We start from the raw sequence: 17,472 nt of genomic DNA, 5'->3' as shown, positions 1-17,472 counted from the left end.
ATTTCCCCTGTGCAACGTTTCAACTGCTCCTTGCAGTCTTTTTCAAGCATAGCAATCAGTGTCACAGCATATATTTATATACCCACAATCCTTAGTGAGTTCAATTAACAGAGTGATTTAACAATAACATGATCAATTTCATATAAAAAGACAAATAACATATAAATTCCTTTCAAATTCATCTGTGGAAACCTGACTTCATTTCATATACCGAAGCAGCAATTTTGTACATAGTCAAATATCCTAAGTCATATATAGATATATAGAGATAGATAGAGATAGATAGAGATATATATATATATATATATATATATATATATATATATATATATATATATATATATATATATATATATATATATACATACATACACACACACACACATACATACACATACATTAACATATTAATAAAGTGCCTCGTGCTTTCAATCAATGTGGTCACCTGTATGTGCTAATTATGCGGTCAACAGGCCGCGTGGTTTAAAACTTACAGCAAGAGGTAAGATGATGGCGGCAGCCGTCTCAGCGTTCCCCTATCTCCACTGCGCATGCTCCATATCTTGGCAACCAAGTACAAACTCCAAGGCCGCGCTCCATAGTGACGTCAGCCATGACGTTCGCACCAGCCGCCATCCATTTTGTTAGGTGTAAAGTCATAGTTCCAACCCTATTCTCCTATGGGACCTCTTTAAGCGGTCGCCATCATCCTCCTCCGCTGCACAATGTACTTGAAATATAATAGAATCCCTTTCAGAGTTGAATCCTTCTGAAAAAAAGGGAAAATAGAGAAAGTAATTAGTAAAATGCCAGACACTAAAGGTGATCACATAACCAAAAGAGCCAGGGGAAGGAAACCCCAGGGGGTCATATACATTGAAAAAATAAAAGAGACACACTCTCCAACATTCTACATTATATTCCATTTGAAGTCCACATTTAGACCCTGTGGTTTGAGTGACTGTAGGCGATGAATCCATTGCAATTCCCGTTGTTTAAGGGTCAATGTGCGGTCACCCCCTCGTCTGCCTCTTTGGACCTGATCTATGATCATACATTTCAGATCTTTTTCCGTATGGCCACGTTCTACAAAATGTTTTGGAACCGGTAAATCCAATCTTTTACGTCTTATTGAGAAACGATGATTATTCAGACGCGTTTTCATGTCACATGTGGTCTCCCCCACATAGAGGAGGCCACATGGACATTTAAGCACATATATGACAAATGTGCCATCACATGTCAGATAATGGCGGATATCATACTGGACCCCAGTATCTGGATGTGTAAACACATTGCCCTTCATCATGTATGTACAATTCACGCACGTCAGGCACGGGAAACATCCCGTTCTCCTTGTGCCGAGAAATGTTTGTGTCTTCTTTTTGGTAGGGACATCGGCCTTCACCAGCCTATCACGTAGGTTAGTTGGCCGTCTATATGAAAAGAGCGGAGGTCTAGCTAGTAATTCGATCTTAGGAAAATTGCTCTGCAGAATAGGCCAATGTTTTCTCAGTATATTCGCTATATCACTACTCTGTTCCGAATATGTTGATACAAATGGAATCTGTTTAGCTCTCAATTTTGATTTCTTTCCCTCTTCACCCTGCGGGAGCTGTATCCTCCTTAGATGTTTTTCAAGATTTTTTTGTGGGTACCCCCGTTGTCTAAATTTGTTGATCATCTGTCCATATCTCACAGGCAATTTTTCTGGATCCTGCACGATTCTCCTCACACGCAGTAATTGACTGCGCGGTAGGGACTCAATGCAGGGTCTAGGGTTGCAACTTTCATACCGCAGCAGTGTGTTGCAGTCAGTGGGCTTGGTGAAGATGTCAGTGGACAACATATTGCCAACTATTGTCACCATTGTGTCGAGAAACTGGACCCGTTCATTAGAGTATGTTAGTGTGAATGCAATATCACTGTCCATCTCATTGAGATAACAGTGAAATTGCTCTAGAGACTCTGTGTCACCTTGCCAAACGAGGAAGACGTCGTCTATGTATCGCCACCACCCCAATACTTTGTTGAAGTGGTGGGACACATAGACAAGGTCCTCCTCGAGTGACGCCATAAACACATTTGCATACGTTGGGGCCACGTTGGACCCCATCGCAGTCCCCCGTAATTGCAGAAAAAACTGCTCCCCAAACATAAAGTAATTATGCCTAAGTACCAGGTTCAATAGTTGAAGAATAAACTCACGGCAATCTTCAGAGTAATCACTACTTTCCAAACATCTCCTGACCGCATTGACTCCACGTTCATGGTCTATAGAGGTATAAAGACTGGTGACATCGAATGATGCCACCAGACATCCATCAGGTAATACCACGGTTGAGATCTTTTCCAAGAAATCCTCCGTGTCTCTGATATATGATTTTGTATTGATGGCGTAAGTACGGAGTATGCGGTCCAGGAAGATGGAAATGTGTGAACAGATGGAATCAATGCCCGACACAATGGGTCGTCCAGGTGGGTTTGTCAGGGACTTATGTATTTTTGGCAATACATAAATCATTGGCGTACGGGGATTCTCCATAAGTAAAAAGGAGTATACACCGTCGTCAATGATATCACGATCACGTGCCATGTCCAATACACATTTGATTTTTTTGATAAATCCAAATTTTGGGTCACCTGACAATTCTTTATATACTTTTTGATCATTGAGTTGTCTCCCTATTTCTCCCATATATATATATATAGGGAGACAACTCAATGATCAAAAAGTATATAAAGAATTGTCAGGTGACCCAAAATTTGGATTTATCAAAAAAATCAAATGTGTATTGGACATGGCACGTGATCGTGATATCATTGACGACGGTGTATACTCCTTTTTACTTATGGAGAATCCCCGTACGCCAATGATTTATGTATTGCCAAAAATACATAAGTCCCTGACAAACCCACCTGGACGACCCATTGTGTCGGGCATTGATTCCATCTGTTCACACATTTCCATCTTCCTGGACCGCATACTCCGTACTTACGCCATCAATACAAAATCATATATCAGAGACACGGAGGATTTCTTGGAAAAGATCTCAACCGTGGTATTACCTGATGGATGTCTGGTGGCATCATTCGATGTCACCAGTCTTTATACCTCTATAGACCATGAACGTGGAGTCAATGCGGTCAGGAGATGTTTGGAAAGTAGTGATTACTCTGAAGATTGCCGTGAGTTTATTCTTCAACTATTGAACCTGGTACTTAGGCATAATTACTTTATGTTTGGGGAGCAGTTTTTTCTGCAATTACGGGGGACTGCGATGGGGTCCAACGTGGCCCCAACGTATGCAAATGTGTTTATGGCGTCACTCGAGGAGGACCTTGTCTATGTGTCCCACCACTTCAACAAAGTATTGGGGTGGTGGCGATACATAGACGACGTCTTCCTCGTTTGGCAAGGTGACACAGAGTCTCTAGAGCAATTTCACTGTTATCTCAATGAGATGGACAGTGATATTGCATTCACACTAACATACTCTAATGAACGGGTCCAGTTTCTCGACACAATGGTGACAATAGTTGGCAATATGTTGTCCACTGACATCTTCACCAAGCCCACTGACTGCAACACACTGCTGCGGTATGAAAGTTGCAACCCTAGACCCTGCATTGAGTCCCTACCGCGCAGTCAATTACTGCGTGTGAGGAGAATCGTGCAGGATCCAGAAAAATTGCCTGTGAGATATGGACAGATGATCAACAAATTTAGACAACGGGGGTACCCACAAAAAAATCTTGAAAAACATCTAAGGAGGATACAGCTCCCGCAGGGTGAAGAGGGAAAGAAATCAAAATTGAGAGCTAAACAGATTCCATTTGTATCAACATATTCGGAACAGAGTAGTGATATAGCGAATATACTGAGAAAACATTGGCCTATTCTGCAGAGCAATTTTCCTAAGATCGAATTACTAGCTAGACCTCCGCTCTTTTCATATAGACGGCCAACTAACCTACGTGATAGGCTGGTGAAGGCCGATGTCCCTACCAAAAAGAAGACACAAACATTTCTCGGCACAAGGAGAACGGGATGTTTCCCGTGCCTGACGTGCGTGAATTGTACATACATGATGAAGGGCAATGTGTTTACACATCCAGATACTGGGGTCCAGTATGATATCCGCCATTATCTGACATGTGATAGCACATTTGTCATATATGTGCTTAAATGTCCATGTGGCCTCCTCTATGTGGGGGAGACCACATGTGACATGAAAACGCGTCTGAATAATCATCGTTTCTCAATAAGACGTAAAAGATTGGATTTACCGGTTCCAAAACATTTTGTAGAACGTGGCCATACGGAAAAAGATCTGAAATGTATGATCATAGATCAGGTCCAAAGAGGCAGACGAGGGGGTGACCGCACATTGACCCTTAAACAACGGGAATTGCAATGGATTCATCGCCTACAGTCACTCAAACCACATCTAAATGTGGACTTCAAATGGAATATAATGTAGAATGTTGGAGAGTGTGTCTCTTTTATTTTTTCAATGTATATGACCCCCTGGGGTTTCCTTCCCCTGGCTCTTTTGGTTATGTGATCACCTTTAGTGTCTGGCATTTTACTAATTACTTTCTCTATTTTCCCTTTTTTTCAGAAGGATTCAACTCTGAAAGGGATTCTATTATATTTCAAGTACATTGTGCAGCGGAGGAGGATGATGGCGACCGCTTAAAGAGGTCCCATAGGAGAATAGGGTTGGAACTATGACTTTACACCTAACAAAATGGATGAGTCGTGAATGGAGGAAATCATATGTTGTGGGGATGAGGGGGTGGATGCAGACCATAGGGGTGAAGGGTGTGGAAACACTTGGCACCAGGGATCTGCGGGTCTGCATGGAATATCACCTTGTGAGACGTCCATGTAGGCCACACCCCTTATTCTCCTAGATAAATACATCCTATACTAGGACTATATCCTCTGATATTTACGGCTTGATATCCTTATATTCATAACAATCACCTAGGAAGATTTGAATTCAGACTGATGTACAACCCGCTTGCTCCCTATATGGGGCTTCCGTTCCCCCTGTATGCCTCACTGCCTGTTTCTCTCCGACCCTGGAGATTGTGATAAGTGTGGGTGAGCGCTTCCCTGTTGCTAGGCTACGGCTCCCATGACTAGTCATGTGACCCGGGGGCCGGACACGGAGGCGTCCTCTCACATCGTCACGATTCAGGGGCGGGTCTTGGCGGCTGGTGCGAACGTCATGGCTGACGTCACTATGGAGCGCTGCCTTGGAGTTTGTACTTGGTTGCCAAGATATGGAGCATGCGCAGTGGAGATAGGGGAACGCTGAGACGGCTGCCGCCATCATCTTACCTCTTGCTGTAAGTTTTAAACCACGCGGCCTGTTGACCGCATAATTAGCACATACAGGTGACCACATTGATTGAAAGCACGAGGCACTTTATTAATATGTTAATATATATATATATATATATATATATATCTATATATCTATCTATATCTCTATATATCTATATATGACTTAGGATATTTGACTATGTACAAAATTGCTGCTTCGGTATATGAAATGAAGTCAGGTTTCCACAGATGAATTTGAAAGGAATTTATATGTTATTTGTCTTTTTATATGAAATTGATCATGTTATTGTTAAATCACTCTGTTAATTGAACTCACTAAGGATTGTGGGTATATAAATATATGCTGTGACACTGATTGCTATGCTTGAAAAAGACTGCAAGGAGCAGTTGAAACGTTGCACAGGGGAAATTAAAGTGGGTCGTTTTTACCGAAATTCTGGAGTGCTGCCTCTTCTTTGAAAATTCTATAACCATACCTGACCGAGTGGCCTAAGGTCAGAGGATTCCTGACCCGACTACATCCACAAGTGCTGCTGCTCTTTCTTGTGAGCCGAAACGTCGCAAGTTGCCATATTATGGGTGATTAAAACACTTTTATTTCACCATCATTTTGGAGTGCAGTCCGACTTTTTTCGTCTTTATATATATATATATATATATATACACATACACACACACACACACACACACACACACATACATACATACACACACATATACACTCACCTAAAGAATTATTAGGAACACCATACTAATACGGTGTTGGACCCCCTTTTGCCTTCAGAACTGCCTTAATTCTACATGGCATTGATTCAACAAGGTGCTGATAGCATTCTTTAGAAATGTTGGCCCATATTGATAGGATAGCATCTTGCAGTTGATGGAGATTTGAGGGATGCACATCCAGGGCACGAAGCTCCCGTTCCACCACATCCCAAAGATGCTCTATTGGGTTGAGATCTGATGACTGTGGGGCCATTTTAGTACAGTGAACTCATTGTCATGTTCAAGAAACCAATTTTAAATGATTCGAGCTTTGTGACATGGTGCATTATCCTGCTGGAAGTAGCCATCAGAGGATGGGTACATGGTGGTCATGAAGGGATGGACATGGTCAGAAACAATGCTCAGGTAGCCCGTGGCATTTAAACGATGGCCAATTGGCACTAAGGGGCCTAAAGTGTGCCCAGAAAACATCCCCCACACCATTACACCACCACCACCAGCCTGCACAGTGGTAACAAGGCATGATGGATACATGTTCTCATTCTGTTTACACCAAATTCGGACTCTACCATTTGAAGGTCTCAACAGAAATCAAGACTTATCAGACCAGGCAACATTTTTACAATTTTGGTGAGCTTGTGCAAATTGTAGCCTCTTTTTCCTATTTGTAGTGGAGATGAGTGGTACCCGGTGGGGTCTTCTGCCTCAAGGTTGTGCGTGTTGTGGCTTCACAAATGCTTTGCTGCATATCTCGGTTGCAACAAGTGGTTATTTCAGTCAACGTTGCTCTTCTATCAGCTTGAATCAGTCGGACCATTCTCCTCTGACCTCTAGCATCAACAAGGCATTTTCGCCCACAGGACTGCCGCATACTAGATGTTTTTTCCCTTTTCACACCATTCTTTGTAAACCCTAGAGATGGTTGTGGGTGAATATCCCAGTAACTGAGCAGATTGTGACCGGCCCGTCTGGCACCAACAACTATGCCACGCTCAAAATTGCTTAAATCACCTTTCTTTCCCATTCTGACTTTCAGTTTGGAGTTCAGGAGATTGTCTTGACCAGGACCACAACCCGACATGCATTGAAGCAACTGCCATGTGATTGGTTGACTAGATAATCGCATTAATGAGAAATAGAACAGGTGTTCCTAATAATTCTTTAGGTGAGTGTATATATACATAGGCAGACCACACAGCTGCTATGGGGCCCGTGGCACAGGGGGGCCCAGAGCACAAGAAGGCCACCGCTTGCTTCCCCAATGCTCAGTCAGGGCCCTGGAGAGGGGAATTTTTTCAGCTTAGGAGTCCCTGCTCTGACTCCATATATGGATGGGTTATGAATGTAAACGGGGTATTCCCAAGCATGGTCACTATATACAAGTATAATTTTAGACAATTTTTAAATGTTTCTGTGAGGATTCGAACTCACAACCATCTACATTAAAGACAAGAACCTTAACCACTGGGTTATAGAGCTACCATGCGTAGCCACCGCTCCCATTCATTTCTATAGGGCTGACGGAAATAGCCAAGCCAGCGCTCGGCTATTTTCGGCAGCTCCATAGAAATGAATAAAGGGTGGCTGCGCATGAGCAGTGCGCCCTCCTCAACTTTCTCCGCTCTTCTTGTAGGTGCGGGTCCCAGGAGGTGGGATCCGCACCTATCAGACAATGGGAGCATATCCTAGCGATATTCCCCCATTGTCTAACATGGGATAAGCCCTTTAATGTAGATGGTTGCGAGTTCAAATCTCCACAGAAACATTTTAAAAATAGAGTCTAAATAAAACTTAAATACACAGGACTCACTTCATAAAATTTTTTTTTTTCTTTTCATCGCGATATTCTGACCCTCAACTTTTTTATAGTTATGTCTACGGAGATGTATGGGGGCTCAATTTTTGTGGGATGATCTGTCATTTTTGACACCATTTTGGGGTGTGTATGACTTGATCGACTTGGGCAATAAAGTGATAAAAAAAAATGAGAATCGGCCTTTTTAAAATAAATATTTTTCTTTTACGCCATTCACCATATGGGCTAACTTTTTAATTATTTTAATAGCATAGGCGTTTTCGCATGCGGCGATACCCATAATGCAATTTTTTTTGTTTCTTTTTATTTTGGGGAATGGGGATGATTTTAATTTTTAAATGTATTTTTTATATTTTCAAAATATTTTTTTTTTACTTTTTGTTAGGTCCCCCAAGTGGACCACAACTTACAATCATCAGATGTAAATTTCTCCATTCGTCTGTATAGAAGTCACTATATCACAGTTCAGTGCTGCCACCTAGTGGCCTAAACTGGGATATACTAACAATGAGCCTGGAAGCCTAGTACAGGCTGTGGCTTATTTATAGAACATGGTGCTTTTCCCGATCTCCACTGGGGGAAAGAGCGCCTGTAAAGGAATCCCACACTTCCGTTTTTTTAACACTCTCAGATGCTGTAAGTGAGGGGAACTCATTGCTGTGGGGGGGGGGGGGGGGCATGTGACATATTCTGGGGCCATAAGTGTGAAGAACTGTTGCATTTTGGGGGGCATAATAGGTGTTGGATAACCCTTTTAATCATTAATAAACCTCCGGTATCTTCATTTTTGCATTTTAATTTTTCTTCCCCATCTTCCTTGACCCATAACTTTTTTATTTTACCGTTCACATATTCATTTGAGGGCTTATTTTTTTGTGGTACAAGTTGTACATTAATATGGCATACAATGTAGTGGGAAGCAAGCAAAAAATTCCAAATGGGGTGGGGGGGTGGCATGTGATGTATTCTGGGGCCATAAGGGTGAAGAACTGTTGCATTTTGGGGGGCATAATAGGTGTTGGATAGGGCTGCAACGATTAATCGATGTAATCGATTATATTCGATAACTGGATTCGTTGTCGACGAATCCAGTTATCGAATAATCGCCGATTCGTTGCTATTCGGGCGGGCAGGCAGGCGCTGCATCTTTATTTTACCTTTTTACAATGACGCTCCCGCTCCTGTAACAGCCAGGCAGAGCGGACGGCGGCGTAACGTCACTCACTCACGTGACACGCCTGCTCCGCCTCCTTCATTCATGAAGTGGGCGGAGCAGGCGCGTCACGTGATTGAGTGACGTTACGCCGCCGTCCGCTCTTCCTGGCTGTTACAGGAGCGGGAGCGTCATTGTAAAAAGGTAAAATAAAGATGCAAGCATCGGGGCCGGGGCTGTTAGGGGGAAGGGGGATCTGTCTATGGCACTGCTATGGGAAGGGGGGGTCTGTGTATAGCACTGCTATGGGGAGGGGGGAGGATCTGTCTATGGCACTGCTATGGGGAGGGGGGTCTGTGCACTGTTATGAGGAAAGGGATCTGTGCACTGTTATGCCCATAACAGTGCACATATCCCCCTCTCCATAACTACGCCGTCCACAGATCCCCCATAATAGTGTCGTCCACAGATCCCCCATAATAGTGTCGTCCACAGATCCCCCATAATAGTGTCGTCCACAGATCCCCCATAATAGTGTCGTCCACAGATCCCCCATAATAGTGTCGTCCACAGATCCCCCATAATAGTGTCGTCCACAGATCCCCCATAATAGTGTCGTCCACAGATCCCCCATAATAGTGTCGTCCACAGATCCCCCATAATAGTGTCGTCCACAGATCCCCCATAATAGTGTTGTCCACAATTTGTTTTAATATGGCCTTTGAACATAATTTTTCAAGTAAGATCATATAAACCTCTCTGTTTTGTAATTTTGTCGTTTTTTCCGATTAATCGTAGTAATTAATCGGCAACTAATCGATTATTCAAATAATCGTTAGCTGCAGCCCTAGTGTTGGATAACCCTTTTAATCATTAATAAACCTCCGGTATCTTCATTTTTTCATTTTAATTTTTCTTCCCCATCTTCCTTGACCCATAACTTTTTTATTTTACCGTTCACATATTCATTTGAGGGCTTATTTTTTTGTGGTACAAGTTGTACATTAATATGGCATACAATGTAGTGGGAAGCAAGCAAAAAATTCCAAATGGGGTGGAATTGAAAAAACAAAAACTAAAAATAATTCCTCCACCATTTTACGGGTTTTTTTCCTACTGTGTTCCCTTTGTGGCAAAACTAACCTGTGCCCTCTATTCTCTGGGTCAGTAGGAATACAAAAGGGGAGGTGCCAGGGCGGGCAGTGGGCGCAGTTAGAGGGGCGCCCCTGTATACATACCTGTACACGCACACTTATTTGGCTCTCACTTTTCAGTGTGAGATTTGCTGCTGTTTTAGTTTTCCTACTAAGGTATATTTTTATAGCACCTTTTTCACTGTGTTCTCTATAGGGGACAATGATCTAAAAATCAGAGGCATACAGAGTTACAGTAAGGCAATGTACAAAACCTAGCAGCAATGCTGCAGTGTGTATGAGGGTTACGATTTACATACTAAACAAGTACTAGTAGAAAAACTGGTTTGGGATGTGCAAGATTCATGTGCACCTCAGGAGAAAAGAAAACCAACACACCTTTAACTCCTGGATTCCTAGGACAAGTCTGATATTACTGTATTGTTATACCTTTGGCGTATGGATGTATACGTGGGCACATTTCCTTTGGGCCCTTCTCTTCTATCATGACTCAGGCGACATCCTGCCACAAATAGGCAGCAATTTCTGCACATGACTTGGAGGCAACATTTCATAATGTAATTGCCACTACTGTAACAGTCATAGTAATAGTAGCTCTGTAAGATCCTTCATATGAACGAGCACCAGCAAAAATAAAAAACACACACAACCTAAAAATGTTACTATAAAAAAGATCCAATATACACCAAGGTTACAGCATAATGTTTTCATACAAGTATAATATACAGAAAACATACAAAAAGAAATCTTAGTCATAAGCTGTGAAAAAATTCACAGTAACTAGACAGGCGCATAATATGACATCCACAGGCATCACACACCGATTTATATGGCCATACCCTCAAAGTCATAGCTGCTAGCTACGTGCGGGAGAATCTGTGGGGTCTAAGCAGCACGTTATAGAGGAGCGGAGCAGATCGATATATAGTTTTATAGGATAAGATTCTGTAAAACTTGTCATTTATTCATTTATATCCCTGCTGTTATCACTGATAGGAAATCTCCTGGGCTTCAAATCCCAGAATGAGCAGGAATATATAAGTGAATAAAATACAAGTTATACTGAATCCTTTCCCACCAATCTGCTCAGCTCCTCCCGCTCTACGACATGTAGCCTGCAGATTACACTGCATTTTCATGGAGACAGGTTCCCTTTAATCCTTGCCGTCTGTCTCTACACCGCTTCTGTCACTGCACTGTAGTCACATGTGTAAATGTCGCCAATATACTGGCTCAAGTACACAGGAATCAAAGAAACTAGAAATGACAAGAAACTACATGTAAACAGAAAAGAAATCTGATGTGGTAGTTCCAGGAAGTCGACATCTCATGCCAGTTTCCTGTGGTCAACTACACGCCTGCTTATTATGGCAAAGGTGGTTATATATGCAGCAGAACTCTGAGTGACTGTAGTGTCAGGAGACTCGGCCGGGTTTTTTAAATGAATGGTTTTGATCGGATTCAGTGGACAAGATATTGTAGAAGCAGCGAGATCACTCCAGCAAAGAGCAGGAAATTTACCCCAAAAACCGGCCATGGCCTTCCCGATTCCTGAGATTTGTCCAGCTTTACTGCTAACCTTTAGGGGCTTAAGGTATAAACATATCATTAGTGATAAGCGATAGCCATCCTTTGTTGGAACCATACAGAACTGATCAGGACTGCTGGCTGATAGTTATATACACGTAGGACTAAGGGCCCATTTACACAGGCAGACAGTCTAACCTTCATTTAGATTTTAGCAGTCATTGTCATCCTGGTCAGACGGATCCTGGTTCTTCACTGTAGTTTGCATCACTATCAGCAGCACATCACCTGTACACATGGGGCATGTGCCCAACACAAAGGGCGATTTACATGTCCACATAAAAGATACGATCAATGAGGAACATTTCCTCATTTGTCAGTTGATAGGCAGACATTTTTTACATGTGACAATCGTTGGGAACAAATGAACAAGAATGCTCCCATTCACTGACGTGTCTGGCCAGCGGCAGGTGCAATAGTGTCTGGCCAGCGGCAGGTGCAATAGTGTCTGGCCAGCGGCAGGTGCAATAGTGTCTGGCCAGCGGCAGGTGCAATAGTGTCTGGCCAGCGGCAGGTGCAATAGTGTCTGGCCAGCGGCAGGTGCAATAGTGTCTGGCCAGCGGCAGGTGCAATAGTGTCTGGCCAGCGGCAGGTGCAATAGTGTCTGGCCAGCGGCAGGTGCAATAGTGTCTGGCCAGCGGCAGGTGCAATAGTGTCTGGCCAGCGGCAGGTGCAATAGTGTCTGGCCAGCGGCAGGTGCAATAGTGTCTGGCCAGCGGCAGGTGCAATAGTGTCTGGCCAGCGGCAGGTGCAATAGTGTCTGGCCAGCGGCAGGTGCAATAGTGCCCGGCCAGCGGCAGGTGCAATAGTGCCCGGCTAGCGGCAGGTGCAATAGTGCCCGGCTAGCGGCAGGTGCAATAGTGCCCGGCTAGCGGCAGGTGCAATAGTAGTATATTCGGGAGTTCATAGCTTCAGGATATGAAACTGGACAGCAAAATGTGCATATTTGCAGTTATCTGTTAAAAGGGAATGTGTTATCGGAGCATCCCCTGTTCATAAGCCCCATTAGGGCGTATGGACGTCATACAGACAGATATCCTCTGCTCTGGACCACCCCGCTCAAACCATTATATTGCCCCTTCTGGATTGTAATACTACTTTTTCATCCGCAGTTGGGAAAACATCGATCTGGCTGAGACTTGGGCAAAATCAGCTGCCTGGATCTGTAAAGAATAACTACTTAAAATTTCTGCCAGTTAGGTTAAAGAGGTTGTCTCACTTCAGCAGATAGCATTTATTATGCTAATACAAGGCACTTACTAATGTACTGTGATTGTCCATATTGCCTACTTTGATGGCTGGATTTCTTTTTCCATGGTTAAGACCATCCTGCAATCCAGCAGCGGTAGTTGTGCTTGCACACTATAGAAAAAAAGCACCGGTCTATGTGAGCTCCCATGGTCCCAGCCACCAGAGACGCCGGCACTTTTTCCTATAATGTGCAAGCACGGCCACCACTGCTGGATTACATGGAAAAGAGCAGGGTATAATGTGATGGAAAAATGAATCCAGCCAGCAAAGGAAGCAATATGGATAATCACAATACATTAGCAATTGGCTTATAGTAACATCCTCTACATGATAAATGCCATTTACTGAAGTGACACAACCCCTTTAAATTCACCTCTATGACAGAGCTTTTGGCAGGAGCCTCCGTTGTTGATTCTTGCAAAAAAGCTGGCAATATTCTGTTCATCAAAATGATGGAAAAGTACATTTTCTGTACCCATAGACACCAAATGGCGCATCAGCACACGTTTGACTGTTACTCCATTCAGACTTCTGAACATGGCTGAGCGGTGAGGAGGAGCAGGGGCTTGGGGTTACCATTCTTATAATCCCAGCAATTATCCATTTATCACTTACAGGAAAGGATAGGTGATCTCTTGGCTCTGCTGAATGACAGAAGCTCACAAGGGGGAGGCTACAGGCATGACCGGGCAAAACTTGTGACATTCTTATGACTGCTAATGAACAAATCTGATATTGACAGTTCAGTCAGCTGAGAGAATAGAAACTGCTGAGAAGTGCACAGATATGTGTAATGTGGTAACCGATCATCTGAGCAGATGACAACCTGATGACACACCTTTACATGGACCAGTTATGGGGAATTAACGTTTGTTCACGATATTTGGCTCAATACTTGGCCTGTATAAAAAGGGCCAGATTTCTCTCACAAAAATAATAATAATAATAATAATATATATAATAAAACAGGTCAGTTCAAATGCATTAAAATCCAGCACTTTATGGAAACTAGAACTGTGAGGAACCATGTGAATTCAAACTGTGACGAAAGCAGAAGAGGATCAGACGACGTACATACAAGATTAGAGATCACATTGTGCTCTATGCAAACACAGGGCCCTAGGAGCACTAGTTCTGACTAACCTCCATTCTTCCAGAACCAAACATCAGGTAGTGAAATAGGCTCTAAAACAAATGTACATAAGTTTCTGTCAAGCACGGTCAACCCTATTAAACCAGGCATACTGGCTGCTAGGGCTGACCTTGCCGATTTAAACTATACCTCATTTATGTTGCATTGTCCCTTTCCTTTATATGATCGTTGTTGGAGCAATGAGGCATTGGCCCAAGCCACTGGAGCACTAGTTTGTCACCACCCCGCAACGCCAGACTCCCCCATGACTGACAAGACCAGACATCTTGCCTGCCCTGTGTTCCTGCACCGTTGGTCAGAATCAGTGCGTGTGCAGAGCCTCTCCTAGTGCTTCCCAAACAGCACAGATGCCTACTGCATGCTCAGATGTGTACACCTTCTAGTGGAGGTCGCAGCTTTGGACAGAGAAGTCGGGTATATATTGTACTAGGGTTCTATCTCAATTCTTTATACATCCATCATTAGAGCAGGATAATTACAGTAGGTTCATTATCATGTCCACCCATGTTGCGCTTATTTTGGATTAGTATGCAATTCTGTATGGATTGGTTAATATAGTTTTACTGCATGAGCTAGAAAATAAAGGTTATTGCCAAAATCTCACCTTTTTCCCCTATGACATGTTTCTAACATCTATCTAGTGAGGCTAGTATCACTAATTTATGTGACATATAATGTATTGTACCATATATGTTATGGTTATTTTCATCAAATAAAAAAAAAAATATATATATATATATATATTTTTATATATATACTTGGACATAGAACCTTTTTTCTTTGTTTGGTGTAAATCTAACATTGAAGGTAGCCATGTAATACCTTTTTGAGGAATTGTATAGGTTCTTATTGTACTTATTAGCTGCTGTGCTGTTCATGTATATGGTGATAATTTAGATACCTATCCCCCATCCACAAGTGTCTGATCTGTGGGGGGGGTCAAACCACTGGGGCCTCCACCGATTGAGAACAGAGGAGACCGTTTCTCTGGCAGCCCCACAAGCTTGTCCATTGCCCCATTCATGTTCTCATGATCGGCGGGGGCTCCAATGGTCAGACCCCTGCCATCAGACACTTATCCCCTATCCTGTGGATAAAGAATGAATCTGTCTTAATGGAACAACCCCTTTTTAACTTGAACTTTTTTTTTTTTTTTTTTTGCAGGAGGTGCTTCTCAGGTCCAGGTGTTCAACTTTAAGGCACATTCACACGCGCTGAGGAGCATGAAGTGCATTTACATGCGGCGACTGCCCCCACAGTACAAGGGCAAGGGATCGCTATTGCAGTCTCTTGTCCTTATACAGCTGCATTGTTTCTGGGCAGCAGATTGATGTTTAGACCGTAAGATCTGCCTCCCAGAAACGATAATATAGGTGCCTGTACAAATGACAGGATCACCATATGAACGAGCATTTCTCGCGTTCATCGGCAACACCTTTATATGGTCAAATTGTCAGGAACTGATATGACAGACGCTTTAACAGTAACCGCAGCCAGGGGAGGGGTTGTAATTATCACTACAAACTGACACTCTCAACTTACCAGGCCATTCCTGCTTCAGGCCTCATCTACATGGTCATATTGTAGCATCCATAAACCGCTATAGGGCCTTATTGTACTTCTATATCCCTCACATTTCACATGGAAGCATAAAAAGTGTGACATCCTCCACTACACGGTGCTATTCTCCCTAGAAGCAGGACACTAGAGAAAGCAGACGTGTTTACCAATAGGCTGATATTCTATACGTACACGTCAGCATCTACTGTGTGACCTCAAGGAATTGCACCATCATGTTCTGTCTGTTTCTCAATCTCCTGACCTCCTATACAGTCTGTTCTGAATTCCTAATGACCTGTCTAGACATTACAAAGCATAGGTGTTTGCAGTTTTAAAAGAGCATTTTATAATTTCCTATTGGCCAGCATGTAACTTGAAATGTAAAATGCTACATTTTTTTTAAACCACCCTGAGCCGTAAAACTTAAAAAAAAAAAATAAATAGAAAGGGAAAGAAAGGATTTCATCACAAAACGCTTCATGATACTCGAATTCCACACTAAATAAAAAGTAATCATAATAGACAAATGGACAAAATGGGATTTTTCCAGCTCTGTAATGATGTGCAAGCTAATAGAAAGTTGTGAATAATTTATAATTACAGATTTAATTGCGTGTTAAGGACCAAGCAAAGCTGATGGCATCTCATGCAGATAGCCCGCAGTTAGGACTAATAGATACTTACGAGATGTATGCTGGATAGCCAAATCCGATCAAGTTGCAAAGCAGAGACGCCCCATAACCGATCACCAAGTAAACAGCTAAGATGCCAATGATTGCTGTTCAGGAAATAAGAAAAGAAACGATCCTTTAAATATCAGCGTAAAGTGCAGACAGAATATGGAGGACAAAGGGAGGGAGGAGAAATCTCAACTACTCATGTTTTCTAACCCAAACTCTTTGTGCCACATGTGGGAGCTCTATGGAAACACTTCAACCAGAGAAGTTTTGTACAGTTCAGACATATTTGTGGGGGAAACCAGGAGGGGAACCTACCCAGAAAGCAAGCATGAAGGAGGCACTTGTACCTCTTTTCTCCATTTTAGGTCAACTGCTGGTTTTGGCTTACAAATTCTGCTGTGTGAAAGTGGCTATATGGAACTTTTCCTGTAGAAACTCTGTTCTGCTGCTTACCTGCTGCAAGGAACCGAATCATCTTCCAGAATGCTTGGCTGAAGTTCCTACAGAGCACGTCAACGCTACTACTGCCAAGTCCACCCCCTCTCTCCTCCTCCACATGCAAATGACACATTCCCATACTCACAGCATCAGCTGTCGCTGGGAGTTACTACAGGGGCCACGTTCATGTTAGACCACAGCTTTTTACACCAGGACTGATCAGTTTTTCACTCATTAAAAACAGATAGATAATCAGTTTTCATTCAGTTTGTAGATTTTTTTTATTCTATTTTCTGTACATTTTATTCTATTTTCTGTACATTATTATGGGTGCTGCCACCTTACCCAAGCTGTTAACATTCACATATATGCTTTGCAGCACCCATCTGGACAACAGAAACCAGAAATCTGGAGACGACTCATAGAGGCACATTTATTACGCTCACCTGTTTTTAGGCGTAAAATTAGAGAGGCGTATTTGATTTAGCCGTCTTTCTTTTGTATTTATTAAAAGTCTCACAGTAGTCGATGAATTAGACTAGGTGTATTTGTATTAGGACTCATGCACACAAACGTAATTTCTTTCCGTGTTTAC

At 42.7% G+C, this 17,472-nt stretch overlaps 1 protein-coding gene across 3 annotated transcripts in view; it reads right to left on the bottom strand.

Annotated features, from left to right (window-relative positions):
* Positions 1–17,472, bottom strand: part of REEP5 (receptor accessory protein 5) — a 113,304-nt gene that overhangs the window by 8,651 nt on the left and 87,181 nt on the right. For 2 of the 3 annotated variants that reach the window (XM_044275933.1, XM_044275932.1), the window contains exon 2: positions 16,444–16,537. In XM_044275933.1, the coding sequence (XP_044131868.1) occupies positions 16,444–16,537 (94 nt within the window). Of the gene's footprint in view, positions 1–16,443; positions 16,538–16,892; positions 16,939–17,472 lie in introns of those variants that run through there. The other variant, XM_044275931.1, reaches the window with a different exon arrangement.

The sequence above is a fragment of the Bufo gargarizans genome, chromosome 1 (assembly GCF_014858855.1).
Source record: "Bufo gargarizans isolate SCDJY-AF-19 chromosome 1, ASM1485885v1, whole genome shotgun sequence".
Lineage (NCBI taxonomy): Eukaryota > Metazoa > Chordata > Amphibia > Anura > Bufonidae > Bufo > Bufo gargarizans.
Note: the sequence above shows the minus strand (reverse complement) of the source record. Positions and strands in the feature narration are given on the sequence as shown.